Raw genomic sequence first — 24,046 nt, forward strand, 5'->3', positions numbered from 1 at the left:
TAATAAGACTTTTTGCAGTCCATTCAATATCGAACTGAGATATATCTCAGTGCTGTTTTGGTGTACCAAATCAGCACGGGAAGGTTTCTCTAGGTCTAATAGGATACTTGAGCGTAGCGAATGACTCAAAAGGTAAGAAATAAGTTTATTGTACATTTACCTACAATTAATTTTAATAGCTTATGAAATAAAACTATGAAAACGGATTATATCGCGTATATTGAATTTATAATACATCCCGACGTTTCGAACTCTTTACAGCGTTCGTGGTCAACGGGTGACTCACTTTTAATAGCTTACGCAAAGAAACTTTAAGGACAGCCAATAACATCCAATGACAAACTATTTTAGGTTATTTGACGTAACTAACTAACTAATATGGCTCAACGACCCAGAGGGTCTTGGCCTCCGAAACGAGAGCACTCCACTTTTCCCGATCCTGCGCCGTTTCCTGCCAATTATCGGCTTGAAGCTGTCGCAGATCCGCTTCTACACTGTCTCCCCAGCGGTATCTGGGCCGACCTACCGGGCGGCCACCAGTTGGTCTTCCCAAGTACGCCCTTTTGGCAGCCCGATCCTCTCCCATTTTTAATAGGTGACCGAACCAGTGAAGTCTGCGGAATTTGACGTAATAAAATAATAATCGACTTTAAGGAAATACCATGGTTTATTGTTTTTAATAAAACATAGAATATGTTATAACCACATAACTTCGTAAACTATTATAAGGAAACATTTTTACACGTAGGTGGTAGGTATTTACACATTTCAAAAAATATGTAACTAAAATTTATAATAACAAAATTTAACTAATCGCCAACGCGACAAGACTGTCTACAGGTTATAAAGCCCTTGTACTTTGGCCTAAGTCGTTTAAATATAACCTTTTAACTAAGTAATAAGCAGGCTTTATTTGATCTAAAGACCTCGCTACGCTCAGTCGATTTATTATTCGTAAGAGATATTATTATGTGTGTGTGTGTTCTGTGGTAGATTGTATCCTAACAGTGGGTAAGGCGCTGCTGCAGTGAGCGTTCTCTAGCTCGGTGTGTATTTGCTTGAGTCGCGCCCGCGCCAGCGTCAGGCTTGCGTTTGTAGCGCGCATACTTTCCTAAAAATTAAAAACATTGTTATGTTTTAGCCAAAAATAGATATGACTCCGTAATAGATGGTTACAGTCTAAGGAAAAAACGTGCCTCGAAAATCAAGAAAATTTGATTCTCGACCAGATGGCGCCCCTACCTTTGGCCTACTCTCGGATAGATGGCGTTGACGGTTTCGTTTGTTAAAATTTTAACGCATGTCAGTGAAAGCAGGCCGCCCAGAAACCGCCTTTCCATCCCTATTGTCCTCTCAGGATATTATTGAAAATATTTTTACACAATTTGATGTTTTTTAACCATATCTATGCCCGACCGTTTGTTTTTTCATTGTTATATAAGTTAGGAGCATTTCAAAATTTGTATGAAACCTGTTTTTCGCTCCTAAGTCTCCTAACTTTTATAGTAGGTAATTAAAAAAGACCGAAGTGATCCCATAAGTGTTCCGTTTGTCAAAACAAAGTTTTGCACGGAACACTAAAAAACGAAAAAACTAACGGTCGGGGTAGGTCTATGAATAAACTACATAAAATTCTGTAAAAATATTTTCCATAATGTCCAATCTAATGTAATGTTCTGTAATCCAGGGAGGAAAATAAGGGCTATGTTTGATGTAGAATAGATCGTCCGTCCCCTTTCCTCTTAATATGGGTAATACAGATCATATGCAGAGCGTGCATGGAAACAGACGAAACAACAAAACACATTCTTCTGGACTGCAAGCACCAAGCAGGGCCCTAGGGGCTTTGTGTACACTGTACACTGAAGGAGGCAGTTAGCAACCTGAAAACCTTGCTAGGTTTCCTGCATGAGCTGGGGTGGTTATTTCATTTCATTTCATTTATTCGTTGCAACCATGGTATTACAGATGTTCTTAAAATAATGTGAGTACAATCATGGACCCTACTAGGGCGTAGCAACATTTTATATCTACTTATTTCTAAGGTAGTCTTATAAAATAAATCTATAAACAATAATAACAAATAGAATAGATAATTAAAATCAAATATTTATAGTTAGAGTAGGGCTTTCTTGTTTTCCACGCAAAATGGTTGTCGATTTACGAAAAATGATACTATTTAACTAACTAGAGCTCGGCCACTTGCCATTTCTTACTTAAGGAGCCTGTACTTTCGGCAACATAAGGCCCGGTGCCCACTATCGGTACGGCACGGCAAGGGATCCTTCGGCATATTGCCGAGGCATCCGTCAGGCATACTAAGGTGTCTTAGACATGCCATGCCAGACATGCTAAGAACGCCTCAGCATCCCCAAGCACACCTCGGCATGCCTAAGGACGCCTAGGCATGACTGATGACGTCTCGGCATGCCTGAGGACGCCTTGGTAATATGCCGAAGGATCCCTTGCCGTGCCGTCCCGATAGTGGGCAAAAATTGGAAAAGGCTCAAGTTTTTATGACCTTCTGGGGAACCTAGGCAAATTGATATTAGCCCAGTTTCCTCGCAATGGTTTCCCCCAAGGAAAAGCGACTGGAAATCATTAAATCATGTTTCGTGCATAAGTTATTAGTACGAGCCCGGGTGTTGGAACGCGTGGTCTCCGGCATGAAAGTCGCAACCTTACCGCTAGGCTACCAATGCTCCCGTAGATAAGGATCAATCAACCAATAATTAAATTTACTTGTCTCCTCACTCGTCTTAACCATTTAAACGCTTTATATCATAAACAAAAACAACACTCACACGCCAAGGTCACGGTCTCAAGCGGGCTAATGTAAACCTTACTTTAAAGTGTGAAGTTTACTTTGCCAGATAACACTTATAGTGATGTGTTCATGGCGCTGTTTGCGACTAATAGTTACGACGCCTTTAGGTGTTCTTGGCGTTTTTGCGCCACTTTTAGCGCTCACTGTATGGAACAGCTAGTTTTTTGTACATTTGTGAGTAACCAGATAATATTACCTGTCCATTAAGCAGCATCTTGTCAGCTCTGGTCAGCTTCTCTACTGCTATGTCGGTGGTGTGCTTCACCAGACCCTCCAGAGTCGCTCGGAGGGACACGTTGCATTCCCCTGGACAAATAAGGTAAGGGATTACGAATACTGAAAACGTCTCTGAAAACCAAGTTGTTTAAGTTGCGTATAAGCGGCAAAAAGTTGCTTTTTATGATCTACTAGCAACCCGCCCCGGCTTCGCGCGGGTAGTTCAACTAATTTACACAAAACCTTTACAAATTATACATAACATACTTACACAACTTCTGATGCAGCAGGGAGCCAGGCAGTTTGTTCAGGGGCTGGAACGGCATGTGCAGCGGCACATCTAGCTCTGGCAGCATTACAGGCGTTGGCAGCCTGCCCTCTGTCAACCAATAACAGCTTGTTTTACAAAGGGTAACCGAGCAAGCAAAACATTCCAAAATTAAACCCCAAGTTTAACGAGTTAGAAGCAGGGATCAGATACCGGTATTTTTTGTATGAGAACGAAACCGGTATTATTTCGTTCTTTTTGTTAATTATTTCATTTCTAATTGGGAAATAATAATACGAAGTCGTTACCTAAAAATGAAACAATTTTTTTTTACCACCAACATGAGGAAAAGACTAACTGTAAAACATCGCAAATGAAATACAAATGAACACTATTAAACATCTATAGTCATTGTGCTAGTTTTCGTCCACTTGACGAAATTTGAATATAAACCTACCTTGGCGCACAAATTTGGACTTATTGCGATCCGTACTTCTTAAACAATATATCTATCTACATAAATATGATATTTCGCAAGTTTCGAATTAAAAATGAAAATTCACTACTCCGTCAAGTGGATGAAAGCTAGAGCCTGGACGGAAACTAGCGCAATGACTGATACAAAATACTTACATATAAAAATGTTAAAGTTTTAAAGTTTTACTCTAAATCTAGGATGGATCTGGCAAACCTAAACAACTGTGAGTCTTACCATCATCAGACTCCGGGGCTTCTCCGGCAACAACAAATGCCTCCGTTGATTGCAGGTTCAGGGACTGAAAAAAGACATATTAGAAATTTTACACCAAAGTGGGCAATTCTAGGTCACTGTGTTTCTACTGTTGGACTAATTCAAAAATTATGAATAAAATCAAAAATTATACTTTGCATCTTTAATTCTAAAGTTTGTACTACCTACTTATTTTAAAATTGATTTGTTTTAAAATTGACCAAAACAAAACAAAAGTTATATTATATTATTAAACTCTATTAATTTTTAACAAGCAGAAACGTCTGCGATCGATGCTATTAAGCTTAGAATAAATTTAAAAGTGGAAAAATTACTGCCTTGGGTGAGACTTGAACTCACGGCCTCTGGATAGATACTCCAGCGCTCTGCCAACTGAACCACCAAGACCTCATCCATAGTCAGCAAATCTTCCCACTATATGGGTCTAGGGGACCCTAGCGACATCTACCGTAAGAGTGTTACACTTCTTAAACGGCCACCGGAGATCCAAGTCATATTGGAAATTCACCAGTTACGATGTGCTACCCATTCTATATTAATTTTTAACAAGCAGAAACGTCTGCGATCGATGCTATTAAGCTTAGAATAAATTTAAAAGTAGAAAAATTACTGCCTTGGGTGAAACTTGAACTCACGGCCTCTGGATAATGCTGGCCAAGGCAGTAATTTTTCCACTTTTAAATTTATTATTAAACTCTGTTTCATTTTATTAATGATTTATATTTCATTGGATATTGGAGGTCATTTGTACTAGTATAAGGACCATGGGACGCCAGAGGTTAAAGCGTTCATTCCTAAAAGTTGGCAATCAATGTGATCTTCAAACTATGTAGTATGAGTATGTACAGTGACTATCAACAAAACATGGCAATAACTGTATTGATAGACAGTGTTAGTAATGTAGAACATAAATATACTTTCTATTACTATTAGTTACAGTGAGATTTACTAGAAAACATTAGTTTGCTCCAAACTGTGGCTACGTCAACAAATACCTACACTTACCGGCGATTTACCAATTTCTATTTCGGAATCCGATTCAGAAGCCTCGCCGTCTACTACGTGGACTAATTTAGACATTATTATGCCTTGAATTTATCGAAATTTAATTAAAATTCTTATAAAATAAGAAATTACACTACATTGTTTACAATGCAAAGACTTTTTTGACGTTTCATTATATGCATGCTTTTTTTTTTATTCGTCCTTCTGGACAGGCTAAGACCATAGGCCATACTGCCTCTTCTTCAGTATGCTTTAAGATGTGTCATTGCAATGTTCAATCATTTTTCCTAGTCATAGTTTAAAGTAAGGCGTCTCAATACATACTAATTATCAATACATTTTCCTGCATCCTAGTTGAATAAATGATCTTTTTTTATAAATTTGTACAATTACTTATACATACTAGCCATAAACTCGTATATATTTTAAATTTTTCAAGTATTTAAAAAAATGCCTTCGTGACAGCAAGTGGCAGTAATGGCATAACACACCATCGCACCGCACCAAGGTCATTGTGCGACGCAATATTGACTCAGATATCGCTTCCTCGCTCTTACTTATGGATGCGTCGCACAATGACATTGGTGCGGTGCGACGGTTAATGGTCGTCGGCCATATGTCGGCCATAATTGTTTTAAAAAAAAGACAGTAATGGTTAGGATGAAACCAGTTCTTTTCACAATGACGTAAGGTTGTAATGAGGGCTAACGCGTATGAATTCACCGCTAGGGGCGCTAGTGTAGATGGTGGTCTTTTCCATATTTCGAAATGTCAGATGTCACTTGTCACTTCAATGACTGACAGCTGTTCTTTAGTCTTTTGGACCACCATCAACAGAGGCGCCAACTAGTGAGCAAAAAAACGATAGCCCTCATTTCGTTGTCTCGGTCAATCGAGTCAATACATCGCTAATGACCTCGCATCTTCATCATTCATAATCCGTAACCATAGACATAGTATATTATACTATACTACAAGTAGTTATAGACACGCTATCGAGCGACCGGGGGTAAGAGAAAGATTAATCATATAAAATTTGGGCAGCATAGGATTTTTTCTCTTTCAAATTCAAATTCAAATTCAAATGTTTTATTCATGATAAACTTAAAACTAAAATTACATACAAAAGTATACTAAAGCTATAGAAACTTATAAAATAGGTAGGAGTTGACTTTCACTCTTATAAATTTCGGTATTTCGCCATCGCCTCCTACCTATGATGCCACCCGGTCGGTGATAAGGACAAAGCATGGCACTATTTTCTCTTTCCTCTTATAGGAATCGCAATATAAGACTATCTTTCTCTATCAAAGAGTGTCAGGCTCTTGTCCATAACGTAATGTAAAATTAGATACAATAAACCATAACTATCATAAGCACAAAAGGGGATTTTCCAGGCATTTATAGTTTGTCTCATTTCAAACATAGACAGAGAGAATCATACTCTTTGTCTTACACTAGTACTAGCATCCAAAAGAGAAGGATGAGTATAGTTTTTTTTTGTTCTTATTTACTGTCAATTTGGTTTGACCAACTATAGATACGTAATTTTATTAGGAAGCTAATTTCTAATTACTATTCTTTAAAAACTGCAGTCCATTTAAATAGCCTTAAATGATTTGCGGTTTATACTACAGCTGAACATGTTTTTTTTCCTTTTATAAATGTTGATAATATAGTTGGTCAAATGAGACTGTAACAAGGACAAACAATAATAACGCTTTCTCTGAAAGATACGGTAGACTATCCCGTTCTGACAGTTCCCCCACCACTCATGCCTAATGCAGTTTTATACTAGATTCACGGAAACTGCTTACCACCAGGCGGGCCGTATGCTTGTTTGCCACCGACGTAGTATACAAAAACAGGAAGATTGGGTAATAAATTAGTTGGAATGAAACACTCGTGAAACATGAAGAACTGTTTACTATCAGAGTAACGTGGACGTCTCGACACAGTGACAATTAGTAGTAATTATTTACAGTAAGTAGGTACTTATTTTACGCGGGACACTTTAAGATTCATTCCATTCTCACTCTATAAAAGGCATTAAAACTTTCATTTAAAATTTTCCAAATATCTAGAAAACATTAAATTTTTAACATCATTATTTTGATAGACGAAAAGCTATACTTAATATAGCTATACACAATTTGTTATTTAACAATTTTCATAAAAATAATTAATGCAAATAAAAAAAATCATTTATCCATATTTAAATACATTTTAACGTATTTTTATAAATCTTCATTTTTAGTTTTACAGTATGTCGACAGATGGCAGTGAATTACTGTGATTACAAAATTTACTAGGACAGTATCGCTCTAGTATAAGTTACTCTATGCTATACATATTCGAAGTGTCTCGGACTCATGATTCTTCAACTGTGCGTCAGAGAGCCTACGTACCATTGAGAAACGAAATCGAATAGGGGATATTACTGCGATGTTCTACCACCAGAGTGCAGCACTAGCCCTTTTAGTAAACCATAGAGTAACTTATACATACAACAAGTTGATGACAAGTTTTCAGAGATATATATATAATAAAATATGACTGACATTTATGCATCAAGGCGGTTTGTTTAGCGGGAAACGCGAATCCGAAATATCGCTATCTGCCTCTTTGTCGCTCGAATATGCAAGAGTGACAGAGATGTTAAATAACGAAATTTCGATTTTCTTCTTTTGCGATAGACCCTCAGATTGTGGTAGCGGCGCCACCTACGCAGAGTTTCGCGTAATATTCCCTATTCTATTTCTTTTAAACGGAAATCATAGTGTATGAGGAATAAACTTTATGTACGAAATCTGCCTTTCTTCTTGAATATTTAAGCGAGAGGGAGGCAGATAACGTTTTTGGATTTCTTCATGTTGGCGGTAGACCCTCAGGTATCGGTACTAGAGTTGAGGTCGCAACAACATGTTAGGGTCCGTCTGAGATAACTGCACCAATGTGAATTGAACAAAGTGAAGCGGTGTCATTATTAAAGCCATATTTTATAGAAATTTGTCATTAATGATGATAATGCCACACTTTGTCATTGCAAATGCCATGTAGAGTTCGACTCCATCTAATGACAGCGGAATTTGAAATTATTGTTCTTTTTCCTTACCAATAGTGAGTACAGTCAAATAAATTAATTTCAGTACTGTTTAGTACCTTGTCACAGTGATAATCTATATGAGAGTCGTGGGACCTCATTCTAATTGTCACTGTGACAAGGTACTAAACGGTACTGAAATTCTTTTAATGTATGATAGCTAACTGCAAAATTGATTTAATTTAAGTTTCTTGAATATTTTATTTTATTATTATTAGTGTAGCTGTGTGTATAATCATTGACTTTAACTCCTCTGCCGACAACTATATGTCAAAGATCATCCATTCCCATGGGATTTACACAAAATATGTAGGTACAACCAGGTACGAGTTAGGTAAAAGTATTGAAAACAATTTAATGACTTTAGGTGATTTGGGGTAATTGCGACTTTTTTAATTGCTTTATTGGGTATTGACGTTATTTGAAAACTCTGGCAGGGAAAGAGTTCCCGTCATGAAAATCGCACTTTTAATCTTGTTGTAATTCGAGAAAAGTCACACTTATCCCATCCTATCTTATATATTTTGCCGATAAAGAACAAATATTTATGAAACAATAGTAAAGAATGTCAATACTTATTATTCAGGAATTCTATAGCTATTCGTATTTAAAATCAAAATGGACCCTAAAAGTCCTACATTACGCGCTATAAATAAATCATACTTATGTGAATAGAACATAATTACTGTACTATTGAGTAAAATTCTGTGAAATGTGTGTAATATTTCAGCAATAAAGAGAAATATCAATCCACTTCGTTCATTCATAAATAATACTTAAAACACAGTAAAACTCTTTTATAAATTGTTAATTGTGAAGGATTATTAGGTCAATACGGGTATGTAAGGCTGCGGGATAAGTGTGACTGGCCTTCACATTTGGACCTGTTTACACATTGATTAGTGTTTATTTGGCCACTAAACACAAATAGGTATATATCTAGCAAATGTATAAACTCGCTGGCCTCATTTACTCGTATGGTATGCCACGCTTATCCGTATTGACCTTACGGGCCAAAAGAGCCATTATGCCATGGGGCAAAACCGACATGACTCAATTCTCAACTCAATAGAAATCCATTACACATAACTTTGAGACGATATGAAATTTAAATAGAAACTATATATTTGTCACTAAAACTGTCGGTTCAGAGGATCAAAATGATTTTGAAATAATTCTTTACAACCGAACTTCCCTTGCCCCGACCTAACATTTTCAAAAAAATATATATCAAACGGAAAATTAAAAAAATTACCCCTTTGGGCGAGACTTAAGCCACTCGAGCTTGCGACCGGTTCGATCGTTGTTAACCAACTGAGCTACGGAAGCTTACCAGAAGCGTGTGAATCTTTCAATTCCTTCCATTTTCAAAAATGCATATAACACACACTTTTCACATCATATCACACTACTCATACATTACCAATGTCGTCAACACTGATAGTAATGATAACCGTCGTCTAGATATAAATTAAATATATACTTATTTAATTAATGTAATTATTACTACAGAAGGTACGGCTTTTCGGTAACTCTCAGATTATTTATAAGTAATTCTCAAATGTAAGGTAAGTGGGGACAAGTGTATCGAATAAGGTAATTCCTCCGAATATAAGATGCTGTAGGGTAACTTCGAAAGCGGGCATATTTCGAAAATCACTAATATCTTTTTAACTAGAAGCACTGTCTACTGTTGCAACAGTAAGATGCTTTGACAAGTATTGAAATAGCGTGAGTGTTGCCAAAGTATGAAGTGGTTCTAGGTTAGAAGATTTTAGCGAATTTCAAAATTACCCCATTGTCGAAGTAATCCTGCACCTTAAACTTTTTTATCTGCCCCGAATGTATTTTTTTTACTGATTTTTTTCCATAGCTGCGACTGCCCTGCCTGACCTTACACTAGCTTTACAAACATAAAACTATAATTGCCTTTCAAATACAAATCTAACCAAATCGGAAGACTGCGACGTTTAGACATTGAACACTGATCTTTAGGAGAGACAATAATAGCTTTATATATACAAATTTCTTACATACCAACGCTGGTACAGTCGCCATCAGATATATAAGAGAGGCCAAGGCGCTCAAAAATATGTGAGCATGCACTTTTGATGTCTTGATAATAGAGGCTTTGTTCAGGTATTCGAGAACACCTCGGCCGCTCCGGTATGTCTGATGGCGACTGCACGATCAAATCCCGTAAATAAATTCATACTATCTTAAATTGTTTCACATTGAGTGTGAATCATTAAGATTTTAATAAGGAATCGAATGTATTACCTATACATATTTAAAAGTATTTGGGACATGAAAACAAACATGCTAGTTACAGAAAAGCCGAACCAAAAAATCATCTTGCCCTATAGAAACTGCTCACATCTACAAATTGTCAAATCAGTCAACAATTCTTGATTTATTCATAATACCAATAGATCAATTTCAACTATTCATAAGATAATTTGTAACTCTACTACTATGTTAGAAATGTTTTTAAAGTAAGAAAAGATCTGTGACTTAGCGACACGTGACAATACGGAAAAATAATTGCAAGGATACATTTCAATATTAAAATATAAAATGCATATTTACATAGACTTACGAGCACAGTTACCGGTGTAATGAAATATATTAGATTTCTCTGGAGTACACAGTTTGGTCGATATCATAAGAAACGTGCGCTTTGATACCCGTAAGGTACTTTATGTTTCGACGATGCATTTGGCCATTTGCACCGATTGACTTTACCGAGTATTCTTTTTATGCCCGTAAGTCTGTAAGATGCTCAAATAGTTATAAATTAGCGTAAAACAAACCATACCTTACCTTAAGATATTTAACTTAGGAACTTCTGCGCTAAAATATTCAAAATGCATTACAGAATATCAATTGCTTCTTTTTCTTATGTATGTATATGTATGATCGAAAGTATTTGTGGATTCAATATTTGTGACGATCATTAAGGTCGATATAACAATTCTTAAAAAACTTCTGCCACTAATCAAATTCCCAAATCAATTCCATAGTCATGCTTAATACAAGGTTATAAGGTCATACCAAGTATTACGGTTTACGGGGTCAATTGCAACTATGGGATTTTTGCGACTATTTCGTTTTTCTCGAAAACGATTAGTCTGAACGCCTTTTTCTTACGTTTTATTTCCAAGTAACTCGGGCTTATATCACTAGATGACGGGAGCTCTTGTAATTCACGCTGTTAAGAAAAAGAACTCAAATAGACGCATTAATCCCACAGTCGCACTTATACCAATCGTCGTAAATAATATCAAGTTTTCAAGTGTAAATACGTATAAATGCAAATTATATTCTTAAAACGTATCAATTGTTTACACAACATTGACAATCGTAAACTATTTTTTTATCATTTTGTATTTGATTATGATTCGTCATCTTGAGCTAAGTTTGAGCTCACGAGGCATAATTTCTAGACTCATAGACTCATACCCATTTATTTCACCATAAAACATATTAAAATACACCTAAAAAGCCAAAATACGGATGATATGATTAAAATTGCATATTATTACTTCACGATTGCTTGAAATTTAAAATTATTATTGATATTTAGTAAATTATAGTCTTGATGTTCATGATACACTTGCTTAGATATTAAATAAATACATGACAATTTTACCAAATAATAACGTTTTTAAAACTTGTGTAGTTATACTAAATGTCAGTTAGGGCAATATATATTTATTTCTTTATATTTAATTTTAGTTAAATAAATAAACGTTGGCGAGTCAGTGTATATAGGTAGTTGCAGTAAGTACATTAAAATTCAAGAGGCAGTGCTCTCATTTTAAAAACACCAACTGTTAAAAATTCTTATGAAATTGGACAGAAGCCTGAACGCAATTTAAAATTATTCACTTTTCAAAAATATAGTTCTCGTGGTAAACACATCCAAAAATTTTGTAAATTTTAGTAAAATATAGTCTTGCAAACCAATTTTTCAGTAAAACTCAATGGAAGCTTCCACCTTCCAACATTTTTTTTTACCAATTTCTTTAAAAAAATTGCGTACATCTAATGATGACTTCGCCAATGTCAAAAATGTTCTTAGAGCACGACGTTGTTCGGTATAATTGCTTGTTGTATGCTTTAAGTAAAGTGATAGCTGGACTTTACAAATAGATAGATAGATAACCAGTTAACCAGATAGAAATAGCCACGATGGATTGCCGGGTGTTGACTAAAGATTAGTTAAACGCCTTTCAAGATTAATTCTTCATTCGCTGCTTACTTCCACGTTAGTTAACTGCATATTTAAGCTATCAATATTACACTCATAAAAAAATATATCTCGAGACGACTTCGCCATTTAGGTTCATCCATTAATTACGTCACATGAATTTTTAGATTTTTTGACCCCTTCCCTCCTCCTTGTCACAATTGGTCACATTTGGCAAATAGGGAATGCAAACGGTATAAGTTATAATCATTTTTACGTATAGATATATATACAAGCCGGGATTATATTGTTGTTAAATATATATATAGTTCATTTAATTTATATGTTATACGGTATAACATATAAATTAAATGAACTATATTATCGTTTCAAAAACTTGTTATTTAACTGTACAGCGAATAAAATAAGTTAAAGTGACGTTACAAAGTTTGTGATTTCCCTCCCCCTTGTCACAACATGTCACATTTTCTTGACCCCCTCCCCCCGTAAACGTGTAATGTAAATGGAGGACCCCTTTTGAAGTTCAATCGGAAACCTGGTACATTTTTCTTCGTCGCCTTTAAAAAACTGTTAAAATTGGTTTGCTAGACTATATATAAGCGGTACCCAGTTGCTCTTTGGAGCTCTACCCTGTTGCTGGTGGCTCGGCAGCCGTCGGCTGGCCGAGAGAGACGCAGTTACAAATGACAGGGTATGTCCCACAAACCGTCCCCATCTTACGATAAACTTGTCTTTCTTTCGAAAGCGAGGTAGATAGGTATGTGTTACGCCCTCTCTCGGTCGCGGCCGCGAAACTCAATACTACTTAATTTTGGGATAAACATAACATGATGTTATTCCTAAAAAAATTAAACATTTCTACTGAAATTCTAAATTAACCCATAGTATTATTTTATGTCTACTTTGATTAAGTTTCACTAGTCCCTAAATACTAAGGGTTCTGTACTTTCTGTTATTAACTAGTATGGCATTTATGTTTCACTAGAATATACCGCGGTTAGTTTTTCAACGTATGTCTATGGGTATTCGCATTATCTATAAAATACTCAATATTGCTAATACAACTCACTAATACTTGTCACTATTAATTTTTAAAAACTAATTATAAAATATTTCGGATAACTAAATGTTAACGATAAAATTAATTAAACCTTATTATAACTATTAACCGCGCGCCTTCTTAAAATTATTATTTCCTTAACCCCCAAACATGAGGTAAAGCATTACTCTGGTTTTTTTTAGTAAGTATACGCTGTTACTAACATGAGGTAAAACATTACTCTGTTTTCTTTTTAGTAAGTACGCTGTTACTAACATGAGGTAAAGCATTACTCTGTTTTCTTTTTAGTAAGTACGCTGTTACTAACATGAGGCAAAGCATTACTCTGTTTTCTTTTTAGTAATTACGCTGTTACTAACATGAGGTAAAGCATTACTCTGTTTTCTTTTCAGTAAGTACGCTGTTACTAACATGAGGTAAAGCATTACTCTGTTTTCTTCTTCTGTTACTATTTTGGTCAGTCAAGAAATAAAAATAGGTGGAAAATAAGGGCTAGATTGACTCATATTTAGTTTCTTTAGTTCCTTTTTTTTATTTGGATCGTTTCGTTATTTTAAATAAATTATGTTTCTTTATTCTTTACCTACAATTATGTTCGTCGAGCTGTCTGTTTTTTTAACCTTGCTGCAATTTGTTATGGTCTCGAACTGGTTTTGATATTACCTTGCAGATCGCCCCACGTACGACGTTCACTTCATTTCGCATGTACCAGCGTGAGCGATCTTCAAAGTCGTATCAAAATACGATCCAAACCGTCAATCAGAATCGGGCGCCCGTTTTTCTGCAGCTAGCTACTGGTCATTTTAGGAGGCTGGCTGGTCATTTTAGTATCTGAGATAGTATTTAGTATTTACAATCAGTGTAGGTGTTTAAAACAAAATGTATTGTAGCGATATAACAGCATGCTAAACCGTTTATTTGTGGACACGAAAAAAGCGATGTAACTTAGGAAATAGTGGCCTCATGGCGAGCGTAGCGGAGCGTTCGGCGGAGCATAAAGCGTGTAACAAAAGTAGCGTATACTGAAGCGTAAGTTTTCATTTGTTTAATGAAATTGTGAATTACAATGTACACTGTTTCAATATAATTTGAACCTTTCATAAACCTAATAATGTAGCATTTCTTTTGTTTCATTACTTTTTAAAACAGACGAAATTCATCCCAATATGTTTTACTACAAGGTTTATGGAGTCTCTAGGGCAACGAGCGGTTACCAGCTTCCCACGGATAGGCGCTTCCGTACTAATTTAGTATGGGAACGCGACTGATATTTCAGTTGCATCGACGTTTACAATTTAAAATATCTACAAAAATTGGGTTTTAATAGTCATTGTTGTAGTATAAGTACCTAGCAGTTCAATAGTGCTACTTGCGCAGCATTTTACTAGTGAAACTTCACCTATGTATGGTGTCCCTACGCTGTTTATAAACGCTTCATATAATGCGGTGCCTAAGTAGTTTGCGGTTAACGCCTCGGTCACGAAACACACGTTCCGAGCGTGCACGCTCTACGTTGTCACCGACCGCTAAATATCCATGTGTGTTAACCAATTTGCTTTCAGTGACCCCCGCCATAACATGGACGCCGCGCCGCACGCCCCGCTTGAGCGTCTACTCCAACAAGGCAATAAACAGCTTGGTATTAAGCCTGGGTCGCCAAACGCCGCGCCGCACGCTCCGCTTGAACGACAACTCCACCCTTAGAAGGACAGAAACAGTAACATTACGCCTGGGTTTTAAACTTTCCACACGTGGTATAAGTGCTGCAGCGCAGCGAGGGAGCATGCGACCAACATGCACGCTCCGCTCGAGCGTCCGCTTAGAAGGCCAGAAACAGCTTGGCGTTAATCCTGGGTCGCCAGACGTGGTACAGGTGCTGGAGTGCAGCCAGGCGGCGCGCGAGCGCGCGTGCGCGCGACCAGCACGCCGCGGCGGCCGCGTGCAGCGGCGCGCGCGTGCAGCGGCACACGTGCCGGGGCAGCGGACGCTTGGATTCCGTCCTGGAACATGGAGTTTCCGGGATAAACTACTGTCTCCAGTGGAGCCGTCCATATATTATGGAGCGTTTATTAGAATAATAAATCTCAGTCAATGCTAAAAGCTTCGACAAACCTACGCAGAAATTTACCTTAGATTACTGAAGAACGGTATGAATAGGTACTGACCTATTCTTAGTATCACATCATAGCGTCGTGTTAAACATCTACATGATCTTATCCTTCAAGACTCGAAGATTACTGTACAGCTGGATTAGACCCTAGAACTGTACCCTGGGGAACACTCAGTGTACCTGAAGTTGGAGCGCGCGTGCGTCTGCATCTGCAGAAACTGCATGATCAAGTCATCCTTGAGGCAAGACTCAAAGACTCATCATCAGCTGGAACTGACCTGAAGTCGGAGCGCGCGTGCGTGTCAGTCTGCCGTCATAGCGCCGTGTCGAACATCTGCAGTGACCGCATGATCACATCATCTTTGAGGCAGGACTCGAGGAACTCCTCGATGGTGATAACGCCGTCCTGGTTCAGGTCCAGCTTGTGGAACACTCGGTCAACCTGGAAAGGGTTTAAAAAATTCCGTTATTTTACAGATTCTGGGTCAAAAATATGTGACTGAGAACTTTGTCATGGATGCGTAAGGGCGTAGGTATATGTAAATGCAAGCCCCCTCTATAGTACTATCGAGAAATTTTAGTTGAGCCTCGCTAATCCAGACCCGCTGGAAATCAGCTGTTGTTGTGTTTTATTGATATTTGCCATTTTCAAAATTAAGTTTATTGTTATTACTAACTTAACACTGACATTGTATTATATTGTAATTGATTTTAAATGAATTTTCTTCATTGTTATTTATTTTAATGATAGAAAATGTATTTTTCCTTTCTTTAACTGTTTCTGACGTGTAATGTTTTGTGTGCATTTACGAAATAAATGGTTATGATCATGATTATTGCATTTGAAGCATAAGGACCCTTCTGTGCTGGAAAGCCACATATAGCTCCAGCAGGCCTAGCATATAATTGGCGCGACAGTATCTCGCCGCGAGATAGACTACTCCGGTCTTTTACTAACTGTATTAATTAAAGTGGGACGGGTAGTCTATTTCGTGGCGAGATACCGTCGCGCCAATCATGTGCTAGTTTATAAAGAAACGAAATAGAGAAAAAACAAGTTTTGTATGCGAAACTTAAATTCGCTGTATTTTTATAACAACGGTATGTGTATAAACTAATTACAGAAATAAGTAGATATACTTTATCCTATTGTTAGTACAAAGTTTCAGAGCAATCTAGCTGGTCGTTTTGAAATGAGAGCGTAACTACGTTTGTATGGAGAACCGAGCTTGCTGGGGACTTAAGTATTATATCCTGAAGTTTACATAAAGAATACCCAGCCCAGTCAAGCGCTAACATAAAGTCCGCCATTTTCCAGACGGCTGCTTCCTTCCAAGCTAGTTTAGCCGTTAGTTTACTATGCTCTTAGCAAGACAGTTTATTGTGAGATCAGCTTAAATAATTTGCTTTGCTTTCGCGAGTTAGTTAGCTAACTTAAGAGTCAACAAGTTTATTAGGTATATTTTTAACTAGATCGTTTTTAAACGTAAAATTAATATTTCTATAAATACTTACTTTATTCAATCGGACATCCCAAGCACAAATTGGACTTCCGTGGTGCTGGTGTTACTATTAAGCGAAAATATGTAGAAAGATTTTCCTGTAAATTTGACCTAAATTGCAAAAAAAATATCGGGGTTTGACTGTTGCTTGTAGTATCCTAACTACTTAGGTACTGTAACTACTTAGCTCGTGTTAATATTGCTGTTCTGTCAGCGAACGCGAAATCGTTCAATCTCGCATGATAAAGATAGTTTATTTTTTAAGGATTTAGGCATATTACAATTGCGCTTATGAATGTCAAATAAAGCTAAGCCGGCTTGAACCCTATAACAAATGTTCGAGAAGATTTAAATCAATATGGGACCGGCCAAAAACTCGGCGGCCAGAAATGAGGTGACCCTGGCTGCGCCCGGCGCTCCCTCATGAACTGCTACCATGCCTTCAACTAGTTCCCCGCATGTGATGGCACCGTACCTGTTCATTAGCCTTAGCGTCGTCCAGTCTCGCATGAGGCGACCCAGGCGGCGCCCGACGCCCCAGCAACTCATGCACTGCTACCACGACTTCAGCCAGCTCGCCGCGAGTGATGGCCCCATCGCCGTCCACGTCGTACAGACGGAAGGCCCAGCGGAGCCGCTCGTAGACGGAGCCGCGGAGGAGGGTCGATAGGGTTACTAGGAGCTCCTGTGGAAAATGATAGGGAATAAGAAATCCATGGCAACATTGGCAACTGTCAACTGTTGCACCTGTCACTCGTTTCGTTCTATGAGATTTGGGCCATAAAAAACAAACAATAATTTAATACTATTCGTAAGATTGACAGTTTAGTCTTGGGTAAAGTTAGCTATGACTAAAATACATAAAATTCTGTAATAGTAGATTGTTAACCAAGGGATGAAATGATGCCTTTCACCCGAGTTAAACACTCTACTTTTCATTTCGAATACGAGAAAAGTAAAATGAATGTGTTTTTTAAACATGACTAAGTATACATTTTTATAGTATTTCTTGAGGGTACTTTCAATTAACAATTTAGGCAAAAGTATCGTTATTTATGAAACGGAGAGTCAAATATCATAATGGAAATTGTATAAAAAATCCATTTAAATTCAAATTTCAATTGCTTATCGTAAAAAAAGTAAAAAAATCGTACTTCGAACGTAAAATGCTCTAGTGCAGACACGTATTATTTTCTGCACACCTTTTAGAACAACAATGACCCTCTTTCAGAGCGTGAGAAATGAAAAAGTAGTTTGCTACTTTAGATAGGTAATTGAATACCACGCCGAACGGTGTCACGCCAGTGCAATAAATATAAATTTCCTAACAAGCTGCAACTCGAAACTTGCAGCGACTAACAATTAGCCATTGTGCAGTTTCATAGTTTGGAGCGGAGTTTGTCGGCTTTTTAACTCAGTTCTGAGTTTTACACTAACTAGCCTAGTTATTTATGGCATCGACATGTTTGTGAATGTTATTCGATAGTAAAGCGTAATATGCTGAGACAGGGCCTCTTCCCTACTGCACACATTGCTGGACCCGTGTGTAATTTTTATGTTTTTTATGTGTAAATAATTTTATTTGTTTCGTGTCGGAGGCCAAGATCCACTTCGGGTCGTTGCGCCACAGCAGTAAGTAAGAATCTACCCTATACACCGTGACCCCAAATTGCACTGAAACCTGTCATTACGAATCTGATCTGGCACCGTTTCAAGCTGGAAACTTAACCGTTTGCTTTAAGAGTGCGTGCAAAGCTACGGTTTCAAAGTAGGAACAGTGCCAGCGGGTCAATTCTTAATTGAGAAGATAATGTATTGAAATTAGATTGGCGACTTAAACTTGTTAATTTAGGTATACAAATAAATGGCACAGACCCAGACAGTGTCAAATAAAAAAATAAGATACTTAGTTTGATGCGTTTAGACTTTAGACCATTGTGTCCCATCTCTTCTAAGGATTCAGGCATCAAATCGTCACACCAAAATTTTGTTCTAACCGGTCATACCGCCAAAAGCAATATTATTTGTTTCAATCCGTCACAAGTATGTACCTTATCCTATTGTAAGTACAAAGTTTCCGAGCAATCTATAGCTAGTCGTTTTAAAATGAGAGCGGAACTACGTTTGTATGAAGAACCGAGCTTGCTGGGGACTCTTAAGAGCTAAAAACCAAGAACGAAGGCGTCGTGATTTATCGTGCCTATAGCGGCCAGGGGCCCTTTCTCAAAAGCTTGTAGCTTGTAATACACGTGGAAGTCCCTTTCTAATAAACACTGTCAAAAAGTGATATCCGGTCGCTTGTATTTATTACAAGTTACAAGCTTTTGAGTAACGGGCCCCAGAACGTTTATACATATAAGTATTGCCGTTACGGCGTACGCGTCAATATAATCGGAAAGCATATTCGCCTTTTAATATATATATTATGAAAAAATGTCCCTAGAAAATATATTGCCGCTTGAAAACATGAGGTACTCTAAAAACTTTATGGCGTCACGGGTACCGGGTACGATTTAGGCATCAACTCGTTACACCAAAATTTTGTTTTAACCGGTCACACTGCCAAAATGTTTAGGTATGCTGCTTGTGACCAGTTAGAACTGTTTGAATGGATGACGAATAGGAACAGATTTGCAGTGTGACCAATAGCTACAAAACTATGGTATGACTTAATAGAACTAAATTTAGTATATCCTATATGCCTGTAATTAATTTAAATATTAATTAATTCAGTCCCAATTTAAGTTATTCATACAAAAATTTGGTTCTGCTCTATTTCGTTTGTTTTATTTAGGTATAAGCTGGAGCTAGCTACAGTGTGTAAATTTAATACGGGCGAATCTTTTAACGGTGGTTAGTATAGGACATAAGAAATGTAATTAGATAACTTTTACTTAGAATTGCAATATAATAATAAATCATAATCATAATCTTTATTGTCTGTGAGAAATGGGTACATTGCACAGTAATTACTAATGTAACAATTTTATGTGGACTCACCAAGACTCTACCTTTACAGGTGTACAAACAAACATTTCCTATGCTACTCTTACATGAATGATGTCAAGCATTAATATTAATACAACCATAAATCATAATCAAAAATCTTACCCAATACATCATGCAGTAACAGAATGAAATAAAATAAAATAATATAAAATCGAAGTCAAACACAATAAAATCCCATTAAATCATTATTTCATTATTTAAAAATTCACTAATACTATAAAAACATCTCTGTATTAACCAAACATGTACTTGTGATTTAAATATATTCAAATTATTATTCTTAAAAATGTCAGGTAATTTATTATAAATACGAATGCACATAATATAAGAGTTTCTCGAGGAAAGTGCCAAATTAACAGAAGGTCTATGTAACGTAAACTTATACTGTGTTCTTGTCGCGCGGGGACCCATTGTTTGGAATTCCACAAACAAGTATTTATATTTGTGTACGAAAACACACACTTCAAAAATGTACATACTAGGGAAAGTGAGTATGTTGTTTTCTATAAAATAAGAGCGACATGAGCCCATATAGTGTAAGGCAAATATGGCTCTGATACAACGCTTCTGTGTTATAAATATTGCGTCTTTGTCAATACAGTTTCCCCAAACTACAAGTCCATATCGCAAGAGAGAATTTACGTAGCCATTATAAGCGAGTAGCGCTGCTTGGGTCGAAACCGTTTGGCTAATTCGTCTTAGTGCAAAAATAAAACTATTTAGTTTGGATCGCACATGCAGCATGGTCCGTCCAAGTACAGTGGCTGTCAATTGTTATGCCTAAAAACCTTGTATTTTGCACTTCTTTTACAGGCTCATTATTTAAAGTTATATGCAGTTTCTGTGTGTTGCCTCTTGCTGTACTGAACTGGATATAAGTACTCTTATTTACATTTATTTTTAAGTTATTTCGTTTTAACCATTCTACTGTGCTTATTAGTGCTCTGTTTAAGTCATCGTTATAAGTTGACAAATTTTCGCATTTTACAATAATAGATGTGTCATCTGCGTACAGTAGACAATCATGATTGGGCAAGCATTTTGGTAAATCGTTTATATACAATAAGAATAACAAAGGTCCCAAAATACTGCCTTGCGGTACTCCATAATTATTATACATTAAAGATGACTTGTAAGAATTTAGAGTTTTAGATTTTTGGCAATATTTTAGGGTCTCGACACATTGATTTCTGTCACTGAGGTATGTCTTAATCCAATCAAGAGCTGGCCCACGTATACCGTATCTGTATAGTTTAATCGCCATCCGCTTATGACAAACAAAATCGAAAGCCTTGCTCATGTCTAAAAACAAAACCGTTACAGGAATCTTATTATCAATTGCATTTAATACATGTTTTACAAGTTTAAATGTCGCCAATGTAGTACATCTCGCTTTGCGAAAGCCATGCTGTTCCTCTGTAATTATATCATAGCGTTCTAAAAAGTTTAATAATCTGCTAAACATCACTTTCTCATAGATTTTTGCGAACACAGATATCAAAGTAACTGGCCTATAGTTTTCCATATCCGTCTTAGCTCCGTCTTAGCTCCATTTAAATTTAAATTTTAATTTTTAATGAACATGATAGCAATAAAGATATGAATATGAATATATCCATACAAAATAATTAGGCCCGCAATGTAATGCAAACACACCCGCGTTAAACGCTCGTTGACAGTTACTTTCAAAAGCTCATATCGCGTATGTAATGTCATTATTGTCCTTAATTGTCATGAGTGGGTAAATAATAAGTTATTATTTATTATTAATAACCAAGTATGATGCTTTTTATCTGATAAACGTAATACCTAGTTTCAAAAATAAATTTTAATATCTACCTATTAAAAGCACAGTTTAGTTTTGCCGGTTTCGCCGCAGATACATTCTCCACGTGTGTTCCTTGTATTTCATAATAGGATTCGGTCTTGTAATGGAACTGGTACTTCATCGTGTACTTCGCGAACTCGCTGTATCGCGTTTACAATTACTCGAGCGTCTCTTCTCTTGGTACAATTCGATCAGGGAATCGCTCTCTGTTGTACAGAGCTAACGCTCGATTACCATTTTGTAATGCTTCACCGTAAATTAAAATCATGTCCATTAATTCGGGAGCAGTAAAAGTTGTTAAACGAGGCATTTTTATTACTTACGATTACTTCTGTATTGAATGACTGACATTGTCAAATCAAAGTTAAAATAAAATTTAAAACATTTAACTTTACCAAAGAGTTTGTCACGTTCTGAAACAATATACCAAACTTTGTGGTGTTTAGACTGTTTAGTTAATTCTCGAAATCAATTTTGGTAATAATACAATTATCAGGCGGGCCGTATGCTTATTTCCCACCAGCTGGTATAACAAAATCAGACAAATGAAATACTAAGTGATATCATAATAATTGTCTTTACATAGTATTAGGGTATTAGATTGGGTACTGACATGAAATGCATTTTCAGAAAAGGTGCTATCAAAGTATGTCTATGCTCAGTATTAGAAATCATCACGTCAAGTGATGTTATCGTGACTGATTAAAATGACATTAAGTAGATGAAGTCAGTTCTTTGTTGATAAAAATAATAAATAAATATCTTTAACATGCCTAGTAGTAGTCTAGTCTACTAAAATAACCACAAAACATTAAACGCAGTGTAATACTAACATGTGATTGTTCCTGCAGATATTAGGTAAGTTTGTAAATGCGTAGTAATCGTTTCGAATAGATATTATGGTAACGCAACCATGTTTACAGTACATTGCTGCTGATAACATTTTCAAAAGTTAATTATGGGATCACAGTTAAGTGTAGCTTAAAAAAACATCTTAATTAATGATTGCACTAATGAGTTCTATGTCTGGTTTAATTTATCGCCCGTATTAGATTTACACACTATAAAATAAACTAATTACAGGCATTGATAATAGATATACCTCATGATATTGTATGTGCAAAGTTTCATACAATCCAACACGTATGTAGTTTTAAAATGAAAACAAAACTCCCTTTGTATGGGAAGGTGAAATTCGGCCGAGCTTGCTGCGGACTCTTAATTTCGGACAACAAAAGTCAAGACAGTGAGTTTAAGTAGGAGTAGGGAGATGTGAATTAAAAATTGGAATTGTCTCAACTGACTCCGAAAGACAGGCCTAGCCTAGTGTGGAGATCATAGGTTAATAAAACAATGTATAATTTTTTGGTAAATAAACTATTTTTTTTTTTTAAGTTTCCTAGACGCTGAATAGTCCTAAACGTCCTTGTAAAAAAGGCAAAACATAAAATTAAGAGTTAAATGTAGTTAAAATAAATTGCATTGATATTACGTTGGTTGTAGCTGAATGTAGGCTCGAGAGACAGCTTTATTACTGAACCATTATCGATTAAACTAAAATAACGGCGAAATAATGAACTGCGTCCGTTTTTCCTCATGGAACTGCAATTTACGAACAGGTTACAATGGGATGGAGGTAAAATTTAGTGGTTTTGGTAAATGGCTATGCGCGACCACGAAAATTTGTATAGACATAATAGGGTATTACTACTAGTCAAATCATTTTCTTTTTTTAAACTGTCAAAACGATTTTGCTACTAAGTATGGAATTTATATGACCCTAGGGGCGTAGCTAGAGGATATGGCGCCCGGGGCAGTCACCAAACTTGCGCCCCCTGACGACTGACAAAAGTTTCTCCGCTGCTGCCTTTTGCCCATTTTGGCGCCCCCGTTTGGATGTCGCCCGGGGCTCTTGCCCCCTCTGCCCACCCCCCTAGTTACGCCACTGTATGACCCCCCTTACCCTAAAGCTGATGGCTCCACTGCAGTTAACGTCAAAGGCTTTGAACACGTAGTGGGCGTATAGAGCTGAATCTGTAACAAAATAATCATTTAGAAATAGACCATACGTCTACTCACACCGGCTGCGTGTGCTCAGACGTTACCTACTCGTGCGCGTGCGCTAAAGGATGACTCACGATAGACCGGGCCGTG

The 24,046-nt window shown here is 36.8% G+C and overlaps 2 protein-coding genes across 2 annotated transcripts in view; both read right to left on the reverse strand.

Moving 5' to 3' along the window:
• Positions 1-673: 673 nt before the first annotated feature.
• On the reverse strand, positions 674-5,229 carry LOC134752107 (uncharacterized). The gene is made up of 5 exons (XM_063687669.1): positions 5,068-5,229; positions 4,024-4,087; positions 3,315-3,422; positions 3,024-3,133; positions 674-1,111 (listed from the first exon to the last, which is right to left on the reverse strand). The coding sequence occupies exons 1-5, from the start codon at positions 5,140-5,142 to the stop codon at positions 968-970; spliced, it is 501 nt and encodes a 166-aa protein (XP_063543739.1). The 5' UTR covers positions 5,143-5,229; the 3' UTR covers positions 674-967.
• A 7,643-nt stretch (positions 5,230-12,872) lies between these two features.
• Positions 12,873-24,046, reverse strand: part of LOC134752180 (Kv channel-interacting protein 1) — a 64,546-nt gene continuing 53,372 nt past the window's right edge. Inside the window, exons 4-7 of the mRNA XM_063687792.1 lie at positions 23,856-23,926; positions 17,531-17,740; positions 15,832-15,995; positions 12,873-15,443 (exon numbers count right to left, since the gene is read on the reverse strand). Coding sequence (XP_063543862.1) covers positions 15,867-15,995; positions 17,531-17,740; positions 23,856-23,926 — 410 coding nt within the window. The 3' untranslated portion in view covers positions 12,873-15,443; positions 15,832-15,866. The remainder of the gene's footprint in view (positions 15,444-15,831; positions 15,996-17,530; positions 17,741-23,855; positions 23,927-24,046) is intronic.

Source organism: Cydia strobilella, chromosome 24, assembly GCF_947568885.1.
Source record: "Cydia strobilella chromosome 24, ilCydStro3.1, whole genome shotgun sequence".
NCBI classification, from domain to species: Eukaryota; Metazoa; Arthropoda; class Insecta; order Lepidoptera; family Tortricidae; genus Cydia; species Cydia strobilella.